At 56.4% G+C, this 20,080-nt stretch overlaps 3 protein-coding genes across 4 annotated transcripts; all 3 read left to right on the top strand.

The window, feature by feature from the left end:
• Positions 1-1,284: 1,284 nt before the first annotated feature.
• Positions 1,285-7,741, top strand: SPATA24 (spermatogenesis associated 24). 2 transcript variants are annotated; one of them, XM_056124720.1, is made up of 6 exons: positions 1,285-1,426; positions 3,470-3,535; positions 3,755-3,885; positions 3,975-4,045; positions 7,339-7,441; positions 7,548-7,741. In XM_056124720.1, exons 1-6 carry the CDS (start codon positions 1,310-1,312, stop codon positions 7,675-7,677), a joined length of 618 nt encoding a protein of 205 aa, XP_055980695.1. In that variant the 5' UTR covers positions 1,285-1,309; the 3' UTR covers positions 7,678-7,741. The 2 variants fall into 2 exon arrangements, with proteins under 2 accessions (XP_055980695.1, XP_055980696.1); XM_056124721.1 differs by lacking the exon at positions 3,470-3,535.
• A 2,007-nt stretch (positions 7,742-9,748) lies between these two features.
• Positions 9,749-12,934, top strand: PROB1 (proline rich basic protein 1). Its single transcript, XM_056124719.1, has one exon. The coding sequence runs from the start codon at positions 9,880-9,882 to the stop codon at positions 12,838-12,840; it is 2,961 nt and encodes a 986-aa protein (XP_055980694.1). The 5' UTR covers positions 9,749-9,879; the 3' UTR covers positions 12,841-12,934.
• A 2,162-nt stretch (positions 12,935-15,096) lies between these two features.
• MZB1 (marginal zone B and B1 cell specific protein) lies at positions 15,097-18,526 on the top strand. The gene is made up of 4 exons (XM_056124722.1): positions 15,097-15,318; positions 17,561-17,685; positions 18,034-18,144; positions 18,248-18,526. Exons 1-4 carry the CDS (start codon positions 15,148-15,150, stop codon positions 18,426-18,428), a joined length of 588 nt encoding a protein of 195 aa, XP_055980697.1. The 5' UTR covers positions 15,097-15,147; the 3' UTR covers positions 18,429-18,526.
• The last annotated feature ends 1,554 nt before the right edge of the window (positions 18,527-20,080 follow it).

The raw sequence follows: 20,080 nt of genomic DNA, 5'->3' as shown, positions 1-20,080 counted from the left end.
GCTATTTATGTTTAAATGTCCATGAATTAGGGGCCAGAGCAGTAGTACAGCCAGTGGATAGGGCTGGCCTTGCACATAGTCAATCTGGTTCCATCCCCAGCACTCAACATGTTTTCTCAAGCCCCACCAGGAGTGATCCCTGAGCACTGAAGGGTGTAGCCCAAAACAAACAAACAAACAAACAAAATGGTGGTTGGGCAGATATACTACAGCATAGAGTACACTTGCCTTCCCATGGCAGACCCGAGTTCAGTCCCTGACTCTGCATATAGTTCCCCAGAGCAGCCTCCAGAACATTGCTGGGTATGAAAACTAACAAAATGCACCTGGGGGAGGAAAAACATTCCAAGGCTTACTAAGGGTAACTAGGAAAGTGATTCATCCTCAGCCTGCATTTCATCTTCTGTATAATGGGGCTATCAGAACACATTTCACCAGCCAGAAAGACAGTACAGCTGGTAGGATGCTTGCCTTGCCTGCAGCCAAGCCAGGTTCGATCCTCTGCACTCCATACAGTTCCGTAGCACCACCAGGGGTGATTCCTGAGTGCAGAGGCAAGAGGAAGCCCAGACCATCGCTGGGTTTGGCCCCCCAAAAATAAACAAAACAAGAATACACCAGGTTATAATTAGTATGACATGAAATAATACAAACAAGGCATCATAGTGCCACAAAATAGTGAATGCTCACAGGATAAATATTAGCTCTAATTTTTCCCAGGCTTAATCTAACTTGGATGAAAAATAGGAAAATAAGTAAAAGCCCTCAGTAGGAAACTGGCTGTGATCCTCCCACTCTCCATTTTAGAAATCTCCTTCCTGTGCCCCCTACGGAGTGCCTAAACTCTGGCCTCTTCACGGAGCTGCCCAACAGCTTGGCCTGTATCAGTTGCAGAACTCTGACTTGGCAGCAGGCACTCTTCTTTTTTTTTACCCCCCCCTCCATCTCTGAGCTTTCCTTTATTGCACAGGCTTAAGCCCCCTGAGAACTGTGCTCCCAGAAGGAAAAAATGAGAAACGCTAAAAAAGCAGGAGTTGCCAACTTCAGACTTGGGAGCCATGGCTGACCGTTGCCCTTCAAGGACCTACGAATCAGGTCCTGCCTGCTCCTCTAGATTACGTAAGAACACAAAATATAACGCACAAATAAATGCCGAGCGGCACCTTTAAGAGGCGGGGCCATTCCGGCTAACAAAGGAAGTCCCCGCCCCCGTTGCCATGGTGCTTTGTGGCGTCTGGTTTTCATTAGTGAGCGGCGGTGGTGCGGCCTCTCACAGCAGCCATTTCCAACGAGCTGGCGGGGGCGAAAGATGGCGACGCCCCTTGGGTGGTCGCAGGGGGGCTCGGGGTCGGTATGTCTCGCCTTCGATCAACTGCGGGACGTGATTGAGTCTCAGGAGGAACTGATCCACCAGCTGAGGAACGTGGTACGAAGAAAAACGGAACGGGGGGCGAGTCCGTTCTGGAAGCCCACCTGGGGCCCGAGCCAGACCCCGACTGAGGCTCACGGCCCCTGCGAAGGGGGCGGAGCCCACATTTGTTCGCTGTGAAGCCGCAAAGGGGAGGGTCTTCCTGAATATTTATTAGGGGATTTTCTGCTGTATTTACTAGGGAATTTTTTTCACCCAAACGTTCTGCACTAGCGCTGCCTGTTTGCTCAGGGCCTGGTGCATGAGTGTCCATCACCAAGTCTTCGTTTCCACATTTTCTTCCTTCCTCTCACTTTTTTTTTTCCTTTTTGGGTCACACCCGGCGTTGCACAGGGGTTACTCCTGGCTCCTGCGCTCAGGAATTACTCCTGACGATCCTCGGGGGACCATATGGGATGCTGGGAATCGAACCCTGGTCGGCTGCGTGCAAGGCAAACGCACTACCCGCTGTGCTATAACTCCAGCCCCTCTTTCTTTTCTTTCTTTCTCACACCCAGAGATGCTCAGGGGTTACTCCTACCTCTGCACTCAGGGATCACTGTTGGAGGTGCTCAGGAGACCATATTGGATGCTGGAGATGGAACCTGGGTTGGCCGTGTCCTATCCGCTATACTTTCTCGCTGGTCCCTCGTTTCCCCATTTCTGATTGGGGATGTCTCATGACTTCCCATGGTGCTCTCGTACTGGTGGGCAAAAAAAACCTTGGGCAAGGTTTTCATTGTCTTAGAACCCTTTTATCCTCGTCTGTAGAATGGGGCTGTCAGCCCCAGTACTGACTGTATCGCTTTGCTGGGTTCAGGGAGCACAGGTTTTGTCCTTGTCCTTGTTCATTTAAAGACTTGGTTAGAAGGACTGTGGCACATGTGTTGCATGTGGGAGCCTTGGTTGGATACCTACAGTCTGAGCACTACTGGGGACGGCCCCAAAGCCAAAAATAAGCAACAACAACAAATTAAAAAAGGCTTTCAACCCTTGTGCCCCTTTGCTTTTTTCTTTCGTTTTTGTTCTTGGGCCATCCCAGCAGTGCTCAGGGGTTACTCCTGGCATGGGATGCCCAGGATTGAGCCCTGGTGCCCCAACTGGCTTTTTCCCTTTACTTTTGCCCTCAGTCACACCCCAGTTTATGGGTGCAAAGCATTGGAGCCACAGATTAGCTTGATCAACCTGGTAAAATCCTAGTCTGAGACAAGCCTGGAGTTCCTTATTTTTCTGTTTTGTGTTCTGTCTTGATAAGAAGGTGGTAGAAGGCGGAAAGGAAGGTCACTGTATTTCCATCTTCAAAACTGACTTCCCTTCTGACAACCCCCTGATAGTTGTAGGCAGCTCTGGGCACTGAATCACTGTCGGGTCCCTTGGTGTGCAGCTCCTCCTCTTGGTGGCTGCCTTTGCCTGCGTGTTCTCTCCAGACACTTCTCTTCAGGCCCTCCCCTATTGAACTGTCAGTTCTCAGGTTTGACACCCCCTTGTTAGCCAGCAGTTCTGAAGGGCACCATGGCCCCCTGTGCTTCTGGGTCCTACGGCCGCTGGCACTTTCTCCCTCCCACAGTACTTGCTCCCTGGCAGCTGGACTTCAAGCTGACCCTCAGTAAAAATGTTCTTTTCTTTAAATTCAGCAGTTTTTATTGAGCATCTTTGTTGTACTAGATTAACTATGTTTTCTAAATTTTATTTTTATAGTTTAGGTAACATGTTTACAATAGTGTAAACCTTTGTGGGGGAGCAGACCACACTTGGTGATGCTCAGGGATTACTCCTGGTGCTGTGCTCAGGGATGACTCTTGGTGGGGCTCAGGAGACCACATGGGATGCCAGGGATTGAACCCAGGTTGGATGTATGCAAGACAAGTACTATCACTTCGGGCCCTAGTATAAACATTTAAACCTCAGTGAATCTTGTGAAACCAAATCCCTACTTTCCAGGACCTGAGTCTTAGCCTAATTGTCCTGGTGCCATTCCACTGCCCATCTTGGTTGGTCTTTGTCCCTCTTGGGCTCCCAGTCTCCTACCCCAGGCCTTCCCTGAGCCAGCCTCTGTTGCAGATGGTTCTTCAGGATGAAAATTATGTCAGTAAAGAAGAGTTCCAGGCAATAGAGAAGAAGCTGGTGGTAAGTGATGGTCTCTGCAGGTCCCAAATCTCCCCCTGTTTTCTAAGATTTTCTCAGAGGCCAGCAGAACCAGTGTGTACTAGCCTGAGCCCTTCAGCCCCATAGTGTGGGCAGAATCTTTCTGTGCCCTGGCTTCCTCTGAGAAAGGGGACTGGTTCAGGGACTCACAGAGAGGCTGGGTGGCTGGAGGTAATGCGGTCATTGCTGCTGCTTCTGCAGGAAGAGAAAGCTGCTCATGCCAAGACCAAAGTTCTCCTGGCCAAGGAAGAGGAGAAGCTGCAGTTTGCCCTTGGAGAGGTAGAGGTGCTATCTAAACAGCTGGAGAAAGAGAAGCTGGCCTTTGAAAAAGCGTGAGTGGGCTGGGTACGGGGGTCCTGGGTGGGCTGCGGGTCCCATCTACCCTCTAGCCTGCCAACTCTGTCTTGTCTTCTCCCCCCAGGCTTTCAAACGTTAAGAGCAAAGCCCTGCAGGAGTCTAGCAAGAAGGACCAGCTCATCACCAAGTGCAATGGTAGGCGGGAGGGCCGTACTCCCTCCCACGCTTACATCCCCGGGCTCTTCCCTCACAGCCCAATGCCTGTGTCCAGGGGAGGGTTTCACCCCAACTTCTGTTCCCGGCTGAGGATACAGGCAGGCCCATGTGGGCCTCACCTTCGCAAAAGCCTTCAGGGACCAGGCAGGTCACGGAAATGAGGGAAGCAGCTGGTGTACGATATTCTTCACGGCCATAAAAGAACGGGCTCGCTCCCTTTTTCGTGAAACATACAACCTTCTTAGTCCACCTTTTATTTTCCCATTTTTGATGGGTGTTAAAAATAGGGAGCTGAACTCTCAGCTCTGTTATAAGAGGAACAATAGAGCAAGTACAGTCCTGTCTGGGAGCTGACCCTGAGTTTCAGCAGTGGGGATAATAGGAAGGAGTGTGGCGGCGGAGTCTGGAGCTAGCCCCCGTTTTGGGGTTAGAATCTCTGCTGTGGAGATGGGGACCCAATACTATCAGATCTTTAAAAAGATATGGAGGGGGCAGTGAGATAAGACAGTTGGTAAGGTGCTTCCCTTGCACGCAGCTGACCCAGGTTCAGTTCCCTGAGCATTGTCAGGAGTGATCCCTGAACACAGAGTCAGGAGTAAGTCCTGAGTATCTCTGGGTGTGGCAAAGAAAAGAAGAGGAAAAGGCAAGCAGGTTTTATTTTATTGGAGGGGGTGTTTGGGGCAACACTCAGCAGTGCTTAGGACCATGCAGTGCCTGGGATAGAATGGGGTTGGCCTTAAGCGAGGTGAGGGCTTTAGCCCCTGGAAACCAGGGTTTTGGTTTGATTTTGGTTTGGGTTTGGGAACCATACTCAATGGTGCTCAGAGCTTATTCCGGATTTGCCCAGGGATCATCTCTGGAAATAGGGGACTGTTTGCAGTGCTGGAGTTTGAACTGGGATTGGCTGCATCCAAGGCAGTGCCTTAACCCCTGTACTTTCTCTCAGCCTCTGTTAATCAGGTTTTCTTTATTAATTTGTTTTTATCTATTGGTTAGGGGACAATACCTGGCCGGTGTTCAGGGCTTACTCTTGGCTCTGTTCTGAGAGATCAGTCCTGGTATGGGGTTCAGGGGAACATTTGTGATCCCAGGGATTGAACCAGGATCACTGCATGCAAGGCAAGTGTCTTCCCACTGCACCACCTTAATACTGTGCAACTCGAGCCCCTGGAAACCAGGTCTTAATACTTTTCTTGATTTTTACTGTTCGCTAATTTAGAAATTTTCTAAGAACTACATGGGCCAGGTGAATTATTTCTGGGAGCCACTTCGTTTCAGTTCTGCCCATGTCAACTGTTGGCTCAGTCGATGCTGCTATGAGTTCTGAGGAACTTTCATTCAGCTGCCTAGTGTCCCCATATCTCTACAGCCCCTCTCATTTCCCCAGAATGCAACACTCTCTTTACCTACTCTAAACATAAAGAGATGAGCTGGGAGTCAGCTCAGCGGTGTGGGGTGCATGCAAGCATACAGGACCTGAGTTCAAACCTTGGCACCACACGGATCCCTGGGCACTGCCTGGCTTGACTCTGGAGGCCTCCGAGCACCAACCCACCTACCTGGCCTATGCAACTTCGCATCCCCAGCATCTTGGCATTCTTGAACCCTCTGTTCTAATTGAATTTTGCCAGGTGAGGTCCCTAGGTTCTCTGAGCACTACTTGGAAAGCCCCCCAGGAAATACAGATATGAGTGGCACATAGCAGCTGCTGGATATAGCCAAGCCAGAAATAGGCCCTACCCTTCTGCACAGTCCCACTTCTCTCTCCTTCCTGAGTTACCCGCATTGCAAGATGGCAGCAGGCTGCCATCTTGATTTGGCCAATGGGTTCACAAGCATTCTGATTGATTGTCCGGGGCCCAAGAAGCAGTATTACTTTTATACCATAGGCCATGGGTCCCCTAGTCCTTACACTCTCCCTGGGCATCTCTCCATTTCCCTAAGAGCAACCCAGGGCGTTCTCCTGCTGGTGTCAGAGACATCCCCTCAGAAAGATATGCCAAGACCCTGGACTGTTGTGCAAAGTGTATGAATCCTGGGTACAGTCTGACTGCCTGCCCTAGTCCTGAACCCCTCCAGTGGGCAACAGCCCTCACCTGAGCCACCCCCTGACCTGTGTCCTCTCCTGCCTCTCAACTCCCTTGTGGAGTCAGTTTTTTACACTTACCTCACTCTGTAATGTTACTTTTTTCTTTTTTTGTGAGCTGGGGATTAAAGGCCTCACATTCAAGGCAAGAGAGCACTCTGTCATTGAGCTGCAGCCCAGCCCATGGTTCCTTGTTCTGGTTGTGCTGGGGGTTTTGGTTTGGAAAAGAAAATCTTTTCCATCTTGCCTTAACATTTTACCATATCTTCTCTTCTGAAACTTTTTCTTTATTATTATTATTATTTTATTTTTGTTTTCATGGGAGGCCAAACCCAGCGCTGCTCAAGGCTTACTCCTGGCTCTGTGCCCAGAGTTCAATCCTGGTGGGACACAGGGAACCATATGGGGTACTGGGGATCGAACCTGGGTTTGCCACGTGCAAGGCACACTCCCTCCCCCTTTACCTGCAGTACTACTACTCTGGCCCCATCGTTCAAAACTTTTAGTGCTGTAGCATTTTTGCATTTCAGAGCTTGTGTTCTAGTTCATCTTTGTTCATTTCCTGCCTGAGGATCGGATTTTTCCAGGGCTCCCCAAGGAGTTATTGTATAAATCAAGCACACCTCCCTCCCCCAATTCCTATAGGCTCAGTGGATTTTGACCCAAGACACACTAATCACCTTTGCATCTAATGAGCACTTCACTTGGGGAGAGTCTGGCTGTTGGAATAGGGACTGTGGCTGCATCTATAAGATGAGGAACAATCTGGAAACGGGGCATCTTGCCGAAGTGCTCCTGCTGCCTCGTCAGTGTGAACCTTGTTGGAACATCACCTTGTTCTGTTCCCTGGTCAGTTCTGATCTTAAGTCTCCCATCAGGAGCCACCTCCTTGGAGGGTAGTCTGTAAAGTGCTTCAGGAATGAGGGATCCTAACACCCCCCTTATCCCTCCCATCCCCCACCTCCCCTGTGGGTCAACCTGGTCCTAAGTAGTTGTGACATCACTAACACATCATCAGACATTGTGTCCTGTCAAGTCCACAATAAACTCATTCATACCAAGGTTGTTAGCAGCTACTTGCCAGCCCTGGGAGGGAGGAAGCAACCGCCAAGCCCTGGGAGGGCACCATTATCTCAGGAAGGCCATGGCAGGAACCACCCCACCCCCCTGCCTCTCTCCCCCACAGAGATTGAGTCTCACATAATAAAGCAAGAAGATATACTAAATGGCAAAGAGAATGAGATTAAGGAGTTGCAGCAAGTTATCAGCCAGCAAAAACAGATCTTCAGGTGAGGGGTGTGGGCCAGGCTGGGGGTTGCTGATAGGAGTGGGGAGCCAGAATCTTGGTCCTTGCACTGGGCCAGCCCAGCCCACGCCCAGCTGGCTCCGTTGCAGGAATCACATGTCTGACTGCCAGATCCAGAAGCAGCAGGAGAACTACATGGCCCAGGTGCTGGACCAGAAGCATAAGAAAGTTCCCGGGACCCATCAGGCCCGCAGGCATCAGCGTCGCAGGGAAAAATAAAATGGTCGTCGCTATTGTTTTGGCTATAACACCTGACCTCTGCCTTCTCTGCTGTGGAGCTTCCCATGCCTAGCAATCCTATCTCAGTACTCCCCACATGCACAAAGGCCCCCTGTCCCCAGGCTTCACCAGTGCCCTGACCCCCAGAAAAGGGTATGGGAAGGCATAGTTCCCTGCCTGTCTCCTGGGCCTTGGTGACCTGAGATGTGTGGGGACAGGTCTTGGACACTGCCTGCCAGGCCACACCTGAACTTGATGCTGCCCAGGACCCCTGGAGTAGTTGTATGGGTGCATGAGGTATAGGTTTGTAAGCTAGGGAAAGTATCAGATCTTTTCATTTAATAAGCACTATTCTTGCTCTAGGCATTTAATCCCTCCCTATATAAACAATTCCTGGTTACCCCAGTAACACCCCACCCACTCCTAGTGCCCTGGTAAATTTAACTCTCCTAGCTTGGCTACAGATCAGGAAGGGCTATGTGAGTTGAGGGTGTGTGTGTGTGTGTGTGTGTGTGTGTGTGTGTGTGTGTGTGTGAGTGAGAGAGAGAGAAAGAGAGAGGGAGAGAGAGAGGGAGGAACCCTCTGCAAAGACATCAAGGGCAATGGTTACAGGACCACAATAAATTTTGGAAATTATGTCTGAAGAAATAAGACAGTAGGCAGGGTACTTTCCTTGTCACTGGGTTGTTCCTTGGCACCGCATATGGTTTCCTAAGCCCTTCCAGGAGTGATCCCCGAGTGAAGACCTAGTTGTAAACCCTGAGCACTGCTGGGTGTGGCCCCAAAACAAAACAGAAGTTTGGGAAATCGATTACCATCATATATAAGAATGATACATTGTAAACCAGGTCTGCATCTCCAAACAAGCTCATCTTCACAATGGGAAGATGGCGAAAACACTGAGCTATTTTAAAGGTGGGAAAACAGTCTTGAAGGGAGCACTGACTCCGGCTGAGTGATAGTACAGCAGGTGATATAGGAAGGGTGTTGCCTTGCCCACAGCTGCCCCCAGTTTGATCCCTGGCACCACATATGGTGGTCCAAGCACAGCCAGGAATGATCCCTGAGTGCGATCCCTTGAGCACCATGGCGTGTGGCACCAGAAAAACAAAAGAAACTCTGACTCTGCACAGGCAGAGCTGAAGTGACAGATTTGATCTTCTCAGTGCCATCAGAGCCATAGCACAGCGGTAAGGCAAATGCCTTGCACGGGGCCGACCCAGGTTCGATTCCTCTCTCCCTCTCGGAGAGCCTGGCAAGCTACTGAGAGTATCCCACCCACACGGCAGAGCCTGGCAAGCTCCTCGTGGCATATTCGATATGCCAACAACAGTAACAACAAGTCTCACAATGGAGACGTTACTGGTGCCCGGTCGAGCAAATCGGTGAACAATGGGAGGACAGTGCTACAGTGTCATCAGAGGTTCCTGAGGTCCGGGGGCTAGTCATGTGAGGGAGAGCCCCTGCTTCAGAGCAGGCTGTCGTGTGTCTAAGCAAAACCTTGAAGCAGGAGAGTAAGGCATGTGGTGTCCACTGTCATTCAGGTGATAGCTTAGCCCCCTTAGGAGGGGCTGACTGCTCCTTAACCACACACCAGCATTGGGCTTTTTGTGAGCCCCAGCATCAAGAGCTGTCCACCGCAAACCTGGGTCTCCACAGAAGGCAGCAGGTCTAGCCCACGGCAGACCTTCCTGAAGTCTCAGGAAGAGCCCTCCAAGCCATACTCATTCACAGGCTGGGAAGCTCTTGTGTGTGCTCCAGCTGAGCCAGGTGAGGCCCAGGGAGGAAGGCTCCTAGGTAGCAGTGGGACATGAAGGCCGCTGGGACCTGCAGGGAAGATGTGAGCCGCCTGGTCTGAGTCCCATTACCTATCACGGTCTGCACCCCATAAAGTCTGGCAGGCTGGTCCCCGCCTCTGTTTCCCACCTGGAATGAATGAAGTTGGCCAACCCGGCTTCAAGTCAGACAACTGCTTTGCCTTCGTGTCCACTGAAGCCTGGAGTCACTCAGGCGCTGCCTCGGTGCCAGAGGAGGGGGTTTGTATAGGGCTCCGGCCCAGGTGCATCTCCTAGCGGCGCCACCGGCTCAGGAGTGGACGCGTCCGCTTTAAGGCGCGGTGACCCACGGCCGCAGGCGGGGCGGGGACGGCGCGGGCGTCCGGAGGCGAGTGCGAGGGCGCTAGTGCGCGGCACCCGGCCCACCATGCTGACCGCGCTCGGCCCGCCTGGCCTGCCCGGGCTCCCGGGTCGGCTGTCCTCGGCACCCGCTCGGCGCCAGGACTCCTCTGGTTCATCCGGCTCCTACCACACGGCTCCAGGTTCCCCAGAGACCCCAGCCGTTGGGCCGGACGCGGAGGGCCGGGCGAAGTGGCCCCGGGTGGCCCCTGCGCTGGGGGCGGACGCGCAGCCTCGCCTGTCCGTCAGCGCCCAGAATAGCCGCCAGCAGCCAGCGCCCGGCTCGGGTTTCCCGCGGGGCCCCGGCTCGGACCCGCGGCCAGCCCTGCCCCAGCTGCGCACACTGCCGTCGGGGGAGATGGAAGTCATCTTCAACGCCGGACCCCTGTTCCGCCGCTGCGACGCCGCGGAGAGCGAAGTGCCGCCGTCCTCCCAGCCAGCCTTCTGCAGCTCCTCTCCGCCCCGGGCCGGGTCTCCCGCCCCCGCCGCACCGCAGGACCCCGGCCCCGACGGTGGCTCCCGCTGGGCCACCTACCTGGAGCTGCGGCCCGGCGGGCCGAGTCCTGCCACCCCGACGCAATTCGAATGTGTGGAAGTGGCGCTGGAGGAGCGGGCTGCGCCCGCCAGGCCCCGAACGGTGCCCAAGCGTCAGATCGAGCTGCGTCCTCGGGCCCGCAGCCCCCCGCGGGAGGCCAGCGCGCCCAATCCCCGCCTGCTGCTGCGCACCGGCTCCCTGGACGAGTCACTGGGCCGCCTGCAGGCCGCCGCGAACCTCGTGCAAACCGCGCTGGCCAGAAAACTGGGCCCCGCGGCCCTTGCCCCGAGCACCGCCACCTTCGGATCCACGGGACGGCCGGAGCCCGAGATCCGGGATGCGGCGCGCAGCACCCGAGTGGTCCCTGAGCACGCCAAGGCTCGGCCGCCCCGGGTGCTTGAAAATTCAAGCTCCGCCAAAGCCCCACGGCCCTGGCCCAGCCTCCGGGAGCGCGCAATTCGGCGGGACAAACCCGCTCCTGGCACCGAGCCGCTGGGTCCAGTGAGTTCCAGCATCTTCTTGCAGTCGGGGGAGAAGACCCACGAGGCGCACAGCCAGTTACCCAAGACGCGGCTTTCGCGAGAGCCCCTGGATAGGATCATCCCGAGAGCACAGAGTCCGCCTTTGGAGTTTCGGGGCCCCTGGGAGGTTCCCAGTAAAGCCGTGAACCCGCTGTGGCAGGCTCCGAATGGAAGCGTGCGAGGCTCTCACCGCCCCGGCCCCCAAAACCTGCCGCCGTGGGAACAGGCCATTCGGAGGGTGAGTAGCCCGCCGCACCCCGAAGCCTCCGCCGTGGAGGACACCGCCAGCAGAAGGAGCCCGTCCCCTCCGACCCTCTCTCAGTGGGAGCGAGATGTCGCCCGGGTGGGCAGCGTGTCCCTCGAAGCCCCTTCCCCGTGGGAGATTCCGCATCATCCGGCAGTGGAGGACGCACTGGTAGGGAGCAGGAGCCCGTCCCCGCAGGCCTTGTCCTCGTGGGAGGCTGCCCACCATCCCGTTGAGGCGTGGGAAACGTGGGAACCCACTGCGCAGGGCTCACCCACCGCGTCTCGGCGGGACGCTCTGAACGGTACCGCCCCGGAGGAGGTGGTGCCGTCCGCACCGGGGACACCCGAGTTCACGGCGGTTCCGAGCCCGTCCTCGCGGGAAACGCGCGGTCTTGGCGATCGGCGGTTGCCAGAGGGGGCTGCACCCGAGCTGCCCCTCTGTCGCCTGGAGGGCAACGAGGGCCCGGAAACCTGGGGTCCTGGAGAAGCAGCCTCGGGCCGCCGGCGCGTGGCCATCCCGCGACCCCGCGACGTGCGCCAGATGGTGAAGACCACCTACGCGCCCAGCTTTCCGGCGGGGTCGTCGGGCTCTGGGCAGCCAGCGCCTCCTGCGGACCCCCGCAGCGAGGAGGGCGGCGCCTCCAAGACGCAAGACCTCCAGGCGCTGGGGGCTCCAGCCCCGGGCCACTACACTTCCGTTTTTCTAAAAGACTTTCTGCCCGTCGTGTCGCACCCTTACGAGCCTCCGGAGCCGACCCCCGATACCGCTCCCAGGGACGCTTCGAAGCCCAACGGCGCCCCGCGGCGCAGAGCGGAGAACAGCACGGCCAAGCCCTTCGCGCGCACCGAGATCCGCCTGCCCGGCGCCTTGGCCCTGGGCCGCCCGCCCGACGGCTCGCGGGGCGGCGGCGTGCGCGCGCCGGGCGGCGGAGAGAACCGCGATGCCGAGCCTCCGCGCCTGGTCCCCGAAGGCGAGGGTGGGCCCAGCCCCGCGGAGCGAGCCGCTCCCTCCTCGCCCCAGCGATCACCCGTGGGTGGCATCGGGGCGCGCGCACCCCGCCCCAGCTCCCCACAGGCGCACCCTCACTCGAGTCCCGGGCGAGCAGCCCGTCTGGAGGCGAGCCCAGCGGCCCCCGAGTCCTTCCCGAGGGCGCCGCAGGAGGCGGCGGGCGGAGCGACCCCGCCGCACCCCCGTGCGGCCTCGGCGCCTCCCGCGGACCGCAGCCGCGAAGGCCCCTTCCAGGGGCCGCTCAGGCCGCCTGGGGCAGCAGCGCCCGGGAAGGTCCTAGTGGACCCGGAGAGCGGCCGTTACTACTTCGTGGAGGCGCCGCGGCAGCCTCGGCCGCGACTGCTCTTCGACCCCGAGAACGGGCAGTACGTGGAGGTGCTGCTGCCGCCCTCGCCTCCGGGGCCCTCGCGCCGCGTCTACACCCCGCTGGCGCTGGGCCCCGGCCTCCTGCCGCCCGCCTACGGGCCGCTGCCCGGCCTCCCTCTGCCCCCGGCCCCGGGCTCGCCGGCCTTCAGCGGCCACCAGCTTCCTTGGGCCGCCGAGCCGGGGCCCCTGGACGGGATGTACTACCTGCCAGTGAGTGGGACCCCTAGCCCCGCGCCTCCTCTGTTCCTCTGTGCACCGCCCCCTAGCTCGGGGCCCCAGCAGCCCCGCAAGGCTCCCGTATTTCCTGTGTGAGGCCCCTGGCCCGGTACCCACATCGTGGACCTGTTGATGGCCTTGGAGGACCCACCCAGTCCCTGCCCTCCATCACCTCTGCTCGCTTCACTCCCTTCCCGAATATCTGACTCCCCGGGGCTGATGGAGCTGGAGCTTAGAAAATGGTTGCTTGCTTCCTTCCCTAGCAAAACTGGAGCCCCCTCTCCCAGGCATTCCCGGATGGGGTGTGTGTGGGTGTGTGTAAAAGGAATTCAGGACTTGTCCCCGGATGTTGGATGGCTGAATGATGTGGTGGGATCCCTCAGAGGGCAACCAGAAATAGAGGCAGTCAGGGAGGGGGTTGCCACAAAGCTAGAAAGCCTAAGCACCTCCCTGAAGGTGGGTCCACGGAGGTGGAGCAGACTCGTGAGCACTGGTGGACTGGAGGGACGACCCCGGCTCCCCAGTCTGTGCTTTGGGAAATGTGAGGCAGAGGAAGGGGGTGGTGTGGCTCGGAGAGGGGGTGCTGTGGAGACAGCAGGTGGGAGGGGCAGAGAAGGAAGGTAGAGGATGCTGTGGAGGGTCACTTGGGATTTTGAGCAGGGCACTGGGGTTGGGGGGAGGGAAACCATCTCTCATTCCTCCCCTTGGGCCCTGCATCAGACTCGGCTTCTGGAGCCTTCGGAGCTGAGTTGGTTCATGGGGGCTGTGAAATGAATCACTGGGGAGGATTTACAAGCAGGAGGATGGGGAGTGGACATCCCAAAGAGGCCTTTAGACCCCCCAGTGGGGCGTGGAGGGTGGGTGAGGGCTGGCAGTTGGAGGGGCAGAGCAGAGAGACTTGGGGTCCTCACCTGCTTCTACTTCCTAGTAACAGACGTGGCCACCAAGGCCGGACAGGGGATGGCTCTGCAGGTTGGTCTCAGCACTGAGGACACAGCTTAGAGCCTGGAGACCCCTAAGGCCACTGAGGAGAGCAGAGGGAGAGGACGGGAGTGTGTGTGTGTGTGTGTGTGTGTGTGTGTGTGTGTGTGTGTGTGTGTTTTGTGTATGACTTGGGGGTTGCTGAGTGTGAAAGCCTGTGTGGAGTTCTGAGTTTGACGTGCCTGGGCTTCACTGGGTTGGGGTGTGATAGCAAGTTTGGGGATTTGCTAGAAGTGCTATTAGGGTTTCCAGGTTAAAGTTCCAAGTTTCTGGGAAGTCTGTGTCCCTGAAGCCCCAGCCCCTGCTTTGCCTGAGTGGAAGTGGACTGGGAGAAGCAGGACCCAGAATCACCTGGTGCTCCCCCCAGTCAGATACCTGGATCTAAGGCAGGGAGAGCGTCGGCCATGCCCGGCCCCTCCTCAGCCTGCTACGCAATAAACTGCTGATCTGTAAGGTGTAATCTGTAAACCCGTGTAAGGTGTCTGATTCCCCGCTTCTGTTCTGGGGTCTGGCTTGGGGGGAGGGGGAGGAGCCACATACTGTAGCATCGCACTTCAGTGACTTTGCCCCCCAGGATGAAGTCCCAGGCACGTCTGTGGGCTACTTCTTCCATAGCAGAGAGGCTGGTGGGCATTAGGGTCCCTGGGATTCCAATCTCAGTGTGATCTGGCTGGAGTTGTCAGTCCTGAGTGTTGGTATCCTCAGGGCTAGTAGAGAGAGGATAGTGATCAGTTACCGCCACCTCCTTGACCCCTCCCTAGACTCCCTACCACATGGCAGGCCCAGGATGAGTGAGTTTCAGCCCCCACATGTCTTGCCTGGCCCAGCCCCTCTCCTTGCGCTTTATTATTGTTGTTGTTGTTGTTATTATTATTATTATTATCATCATCATTATTACTGCTTTGGAACCATACCTAGCAGTGCTCAGGTCTTACTCCTTACTTGTCTCTGAGTTGAACTCTTGACAGTGCTCAGGGAACCATGAGGGGTGCTGGTGATTCATCCAGGGTCTGCTGTATGCAAGGCAAGTGCCTTAATCCCTGCACACTCTCTCTCTCTCTCTCTCTCTCTATATATATATATATATATGTATCTCTCTCTCTCTCTCTCTCTGCCCCATCTATGCACTAGAGCTGTGTTGGTCTGGCCCCAGGTCCTTCTAGAAGGGCTGGGATGTGACTCAGAGGTAGAGCTCATGCTTTGCATATGGAAAACTATGGGTTCCATCAGTCCCGCCACTGTTTGAAAAAAGAACCGGCTGCTAGAGGAGATGAACACGTGGCACATCTGGGGTCATGGGGAGGGGTGAAGTGTCAGTTCCCCATTGGCTGTGCCTGGTGTTCTGAGGTGGCCCCTCACGCACTGCACAGACACACCTGCACCCCCACCACAGTCCTCACTCTCTGAGCCGGCTCCCCAACCATGAGGCTGCCCCTGGCGCTGCTGCTGCTGCTGTTGCGGGTCGGGGCCAGCTCAGGAGACCTCAGGCTCCCCCTCACAGCCACGGCCCCACAGCTGAACGATGAGGAGAAGTTCTCGGCTCACATGCCCTTCCACCTGCGCTGTGATGCCTGCAGGGCGGTGGCCTACCAGGTGAGTCTCTGCCCCTCACAAGACCCTCTGCTTACCTTGGAACTCCAGACCCCCACCTGGGCCTGGAGCTGGGCCCAGCCTCAGATACTGCTTCTCCCAACCCTCCCACCTCATCATCCAAAAAAGAACAGTCTGGAACATGCTCTCTGAACCACAGCTTGAGGCCCCTGAGACTTACCAACTCAGTCTCTCAGATCTTTCAGGCCCACTCTTGGGTTTGGGGTACCTCAGAAACATGACTGGGAACAAGGGTGCACCAGAGTGTGTGTGTGAGCACTTGTGTGTGCGTGAGTGCCTATGTGTGTGAGTGCCTACTAAGTGTTGAGGGAATGTGTGTGAGAGTGCCTGTATGTGGGCAAGTGTGTGTGTGAGTCCCTGTGTGTGCATGTGGAAATGCCTGTGTGTGAGCACCTCTGCGTGTGAGTGCCCATTTGTGAGTGCCTGTGTGTATGAGCGCCTCTGTGTGAGCAGCTGTGTGTGAAAGCCTGTGTGTACCTGCGTGAGTGCTATATGTGAGCGCCTGTGTGCGTGAGCACCTGTGTGTGTGTGAGTGCCTGTGTGTGATCAACTGTGTGTGAGTGCCTGTGTGTGCATGTGGGAATGCCTGTGTGTGAGCACCTCTGTGTGTATGAGTGCCTGTGTGTGTGAGCACCTGTGTGTGAGTGACTGTGTGTGAGAGCCTGTGTGTGTGGTCTATGTGTGTGTGAGAGCACCTGTTTATGAGTGTATGAACACCTGTGTGTATGTGAGCGCCTGTGTGAGTGTGTGAGTACTTGTGTGTGTGCCTATATGTTTGTGAGTGCCTGTGTGAGTGTGAGCACCTATGTGTGTGGGTGTGCGTGTGTATGCAGGGCCTGTGGACACACCTCACTGGAGACTGAACTTGGAGTTTTGTATTGTATTGTTTTTTTCCTTCCCTTGTTCTTGTGGCTTAAAATAGCCTGTGGAGATGGCAGCTGTGCCTATGGGGAGGTGCCCCCCTCAGTCCTCAAGCCTGAGCCAAACACCTCAGTGATCACCAATCTCCGCACCTCATAGACCCCATAGTGATAGGCTTTTGGTTGCTGAGGGAGGCCCTGAAGCCAGCTTCCCAGATGCTTCCTGTTTTGAGTTCTCCAAATTGATTAACTTTGTCTCACAAGAGTGTAGATGTTGAGGGAACTGAGCGATAGTACAGTGGGTATCATGCTTGCCTTGCACGGGGCCAACCCAGGTTTGGTCCTCGGCATTCCGTGGCCAGTAGTGATTCCTGAGTGCAGAGCCCTAAGTACCGCTGTGTTTGGCCCCAAAAGAAGAGTGTAATTGTTTAATGTTTTAGGGGTATAGTATTACCCTGCCAAAGCTACTTCCAAATTACCAATTATCCCTCCACTGGCATGCACAGGACCCTCCCTTTCAGCCCCATTCACAATCTGCCTTACTGCCCCCTGGGTAACCCCTGATCCATGGTCCGAGTCCAAAGGGTTTTTTCCCTTTGCTTTGTTTCTGTGTATGGCACAGAGAAAATGACTGATATTTATCTTTCTTCTGTTTTATTGTTAACATGACCCCTTCTAGTTCCAAGATCTCAGCTCAGAGCTGAATCTATTCCTTTGTGTGCACTCATCCCTTTATCCTCTCACCTGTCATTAGGACACACTAGGCTATTCCCAGGTCTCGGCTATCATGAATAGTGCTGCAAATAATTTCAATTGGGTTTTCTTTTTTGCTTTTGGGGGGGCCACACCCACCAGTGATTAGGATTTACTCCTGGCTCTATGCTCAGGGATCACTCCTGGCAAGGATCAGGGGACATACTGGGGTGCCAAGATTAACCTGGGTCAACTGCATGCAAGGCAAGAACTTTATCTGCTGTACTATCACTTCGGGCTGGAGCGATAGCACAGCGGTAGGGCGTTTGCCTTACACGCAGCCAGCCTGGCCGACCTGGGTTCAATTCCTTCGTCCCTCTTGGAGAGCCCAGCAAGCTACTGAGAGTATCTCACTGCATGGCAAAGCCTGGCAAGTTACCTATGACGTATTCAATATGCCAAAAACAGTAACAACAAGTCTCACAATAGAGACGTTACTGGGCCCGCTCGAGCAAATCAATGAACAACAGGAGGACAGTGCTACCAAATGCTTCCACTTGGAAGGGCTCCCTTGTCACCTCATTCTCCCCGAAGAGAAGCTCCTGTCCTTCCTCCCTACACCCCTGCCCCAGTATCTCTAAAACCTTGGCTTGAGGGCCTCCTTATTCCAGATGTGGCAACACCTGGCAAATGCAGAAGCCAAGCTGCAGAGTCCGGGCACCAGGGGCCGGCTGGAGCTGAGCGAGTCAGAGTATACAGATGTCCTGGACCGGTGCTGTGCCCAGCCCTGGCAGGAGTGAGTTGCCCATTAGCCACCCCTCCTTTCTCCTCTGGGGGCAGGGCTGATATGAGAGATTCTCCCTCTGCTGCTGCTCCCCAAGACATACTCTGGGGGGGGCTCTAGTGCAAACTGGGGGACTGGAAGCACATAGAAGTGTGGGTGGCCAGATGCCAAGGTCTCTGCCAACTGAGGCAGTGGCGCTGCTTCTGGTGCTTCTGCTCAGACACCCACCAGGGAAGACCAGAGTCGGGGGTGGGGGCCAGACTCAACCAACACCCCATGTCTGCATCACATGGAGATGGGCCCCGACAGCTGGCTGGGCACCCCAGATCCCACTAATTTCCCTATCCCTACTGCTTCCAGCTATGGAGTCCGAGAAGTGAATCAGGTGAAACGACTCATAGGTCCGGGACTTAACAAGGACCCGGAGCCGAGAATCAGCGTGATTGTCAAGGGGGGGCTCTGGCCCGTCAGGTGATAACCGAAAGTGGGCACAGGCTGGAGTTGGGGGAGGCTTGGATTCCCCTGGTGGGCCACGCACTAGTCTGAGGGTCCTGCTTGCCTCCCCACCCACCAGGCTCTCCAGGATCTGCTTGCACTACGTGGGTGAGTTCGGAGAAGATCAGATCTACGAAGTCCATCGACAGGGCCAAGGGACTCTGGAAGCACTGCTGTGTGGACAGCCCCGGGGGCCCTGCTCGGAGGAGGTGCTGGAGGAGGTGCTGGAGGAAGAGCTGCCCCCAAGGGACGAACTCTAGCCCTGCTCCACCACTACCCTCTTCCCTGCCAGCCCCTGGAGACCGCAGGATCTGCCCCACTCACCTCTGCAGCCCCCCTCCCAGGGCAGGGGGCTTTATTCTCCTGCAGCGCCCCTCAAGCCCTTCTACTTCCCACCAAGACCTTCCCCTGAGGACTCAAATAAAACCCGCTGAGCCCCATGACTGTTCTCTGCTGGGGCCTGGGTGGGTGGAGTTGGCTCTGTGCTCTACTTGTCTCTCCCTCTGCCAGCGACTATCACAGCCGTGAAACTGGGGTGAGAGAGTGCAGAAGTGCAGGTAGCACCCCGGGACGGGGCCCTGCGCCTGCTCCAGGCTCTCTGTGCTTCCAGGATGCGTTTCTCTACAGCCAGCAGCTGCTCCCCTTCACTCTGCCTCTGACCCCGGCGGGCTGGCATGGTGGGACGCTCTGTGCCTGCTGGGCCAGGTAGGGCGAGGTTCCAGGACCCAGTGGGCTCAGCGTCTCTGCTCTAAGTCCACAGTCCTGCAGGTCTCAGAAATTGTCTCATTTGTGAGCCCTGGGGGCCCCCACCCCGCCCCCCACCACCCCCCGCAGGTGGATGGGGTGTGGAGCCTGATCAGGTGATGCTACTACTTGCATTTCCTTTGTGAGTCTCTGATCCTCTGGCGCCTGAGAGCGGGACCTGAGAGATTCTAATCCCAGCCCCAAGCTGAATAGAGGCAGGGCTGGGAGGGGACCCAGATCTCAGGGTGGGGGGGTCAGCTCCAAGAAGAAGGGGGAACCCTGAGCAGGCTGACACTGAACCCAACCCGAGAGCCTTTCTCCTGTTCTCCAGCCGCCTGCACCTCCTCCCCCAGCCCTCACCCCAGGAGAGAACCCCCCCAGGCATTAGGAGGAGAGCCAGGGGCCCAGGAACCGGCTGAGCCATCTGGTCCTGGCCATGGAGCTGTGACGTGGCCCCATGTGTGCAGCCATTGGCATATGACTTAAAGATCCTCTGAGCCCCTTCCCAGTGCCATGGGCGCATCTGTGGCTGGGCCTCTGCCACCATGTGCTGCTGTGTGGGTGGCGTGTGGTTTGGGTTGAGTTGTGTGTCCACAGGGACTGCGCGTGACAGGGGTGGGGCTCTGTCCCTACAGCCCCCTGGGGAGGATGGGGAGGAGAGGGTGGGGAGGAAAACGCTGAGGAAGCTTTGAACTGGTCAGACAACTTCTTCAGAAACTGGGGAGCCGGAGCCAGGAAAGGAGAAGCCGGGGCAGCTGCGCAGAGTGAGGCTGCAGGGCGGCATGAAGCTGCTGCCCAGCTGGAGAGCGGTGCTGCCCGTGGGCCCCAGGTGGCTGTGGGCACAGCAACCCAGAAGTAGGTGGGCCTGGGGTTTCTGGGGAAGCGTGGAGGGGAGCAGAATGGAGGGGGGGTAGCCCTCAGGTTCAGCCTCTACAACTGGGAAGCCTTAGCCCCAGAGGGAGGCCTCAGCACCTTGGTCTGCTCCTGTGGGACGAACGGGCAGGGCTGCCTCTCTGGATTGGGACACAGCTCTGAGTCCTTAGAACCCCACTTTCCACCCCCGATTCTGTTTAATGTCCTTCTGTCTTAAAATTCCTAATTCTGGAGCCAGAGAGAGATAGCACTGCGAGCAGGACTCCTTGCCTTACATGTGGCCGACCCGGATTTG

The sequence above is a fragment of the Sorex fumeus genome, unplaced genomic scaffold (assembly GCF_029834395.1).
Source record: "Sorex fumeus unplaced genomic scaffold, SorFum_2.1 ptg000051l, whole genome shotgun sequence".
NCBI lineage: Eukaryota > Metazoa > Chordata > Mammalia > Eulipotyphla > Soricidae > Sorex > Sorex fumeus.
This window is presented reverse-complemented; position numbering and strand designations above follow the sequence as displayed.

Bases quoted from the DNA above. Each gene is read 5' to 3' on its own strand.
- MZB1 (XM_056124722.1), top strand. From the start codon at position 15,148: ATGAGGCTGCCCCTGGCGCTGCTGCTGCTGCTGTTGCGGGTCGGGGCC. The intron at 15,319-17,560 runs GTGAGTCTCTGC...TCCTTATTCCAG, and splicing joins GCAGGGCGGTGGCCTACCAG to ATGTGGCAACACCTGGCAAA. The intron at 17,686-18,033 runs GTGAGTTGCCCA...TACTGCTTCCAG, and splicing joins TGTGCCCAGCCCTGGCAGGA to CTATGGAGTCCGAGAAGTGA.
- SPATA24 (XM_056124720.1), top strand. From the start codon at position 1,310: ATGGCGACGCCCCTTGGGTGGTCGCAGGGGGGCTCGGGGTCGGTATGT. The intron at 4,046-7,338 runs GTAGGCGGGAGG...TCTCCCCCACAG, and splicing joins GCTCATCACCAAGTGCAATG to AGATTGAGTCTCACATAATA. The intron at 7,442-7,547 runs GTGAGGGGTGTG...GCTCCGTTGCAG, and splicing joins CAGCAAAAACAGATCTTCAG to GAATCACATGTCTGACTGCC.
- PROB1 (XM_056124719.1), top strand. From the start codon at position 9,880: ATGCTGACCGCGCTCGGCCCGCCTGGCCTGCCCGGGCTCCCGGGTCGG.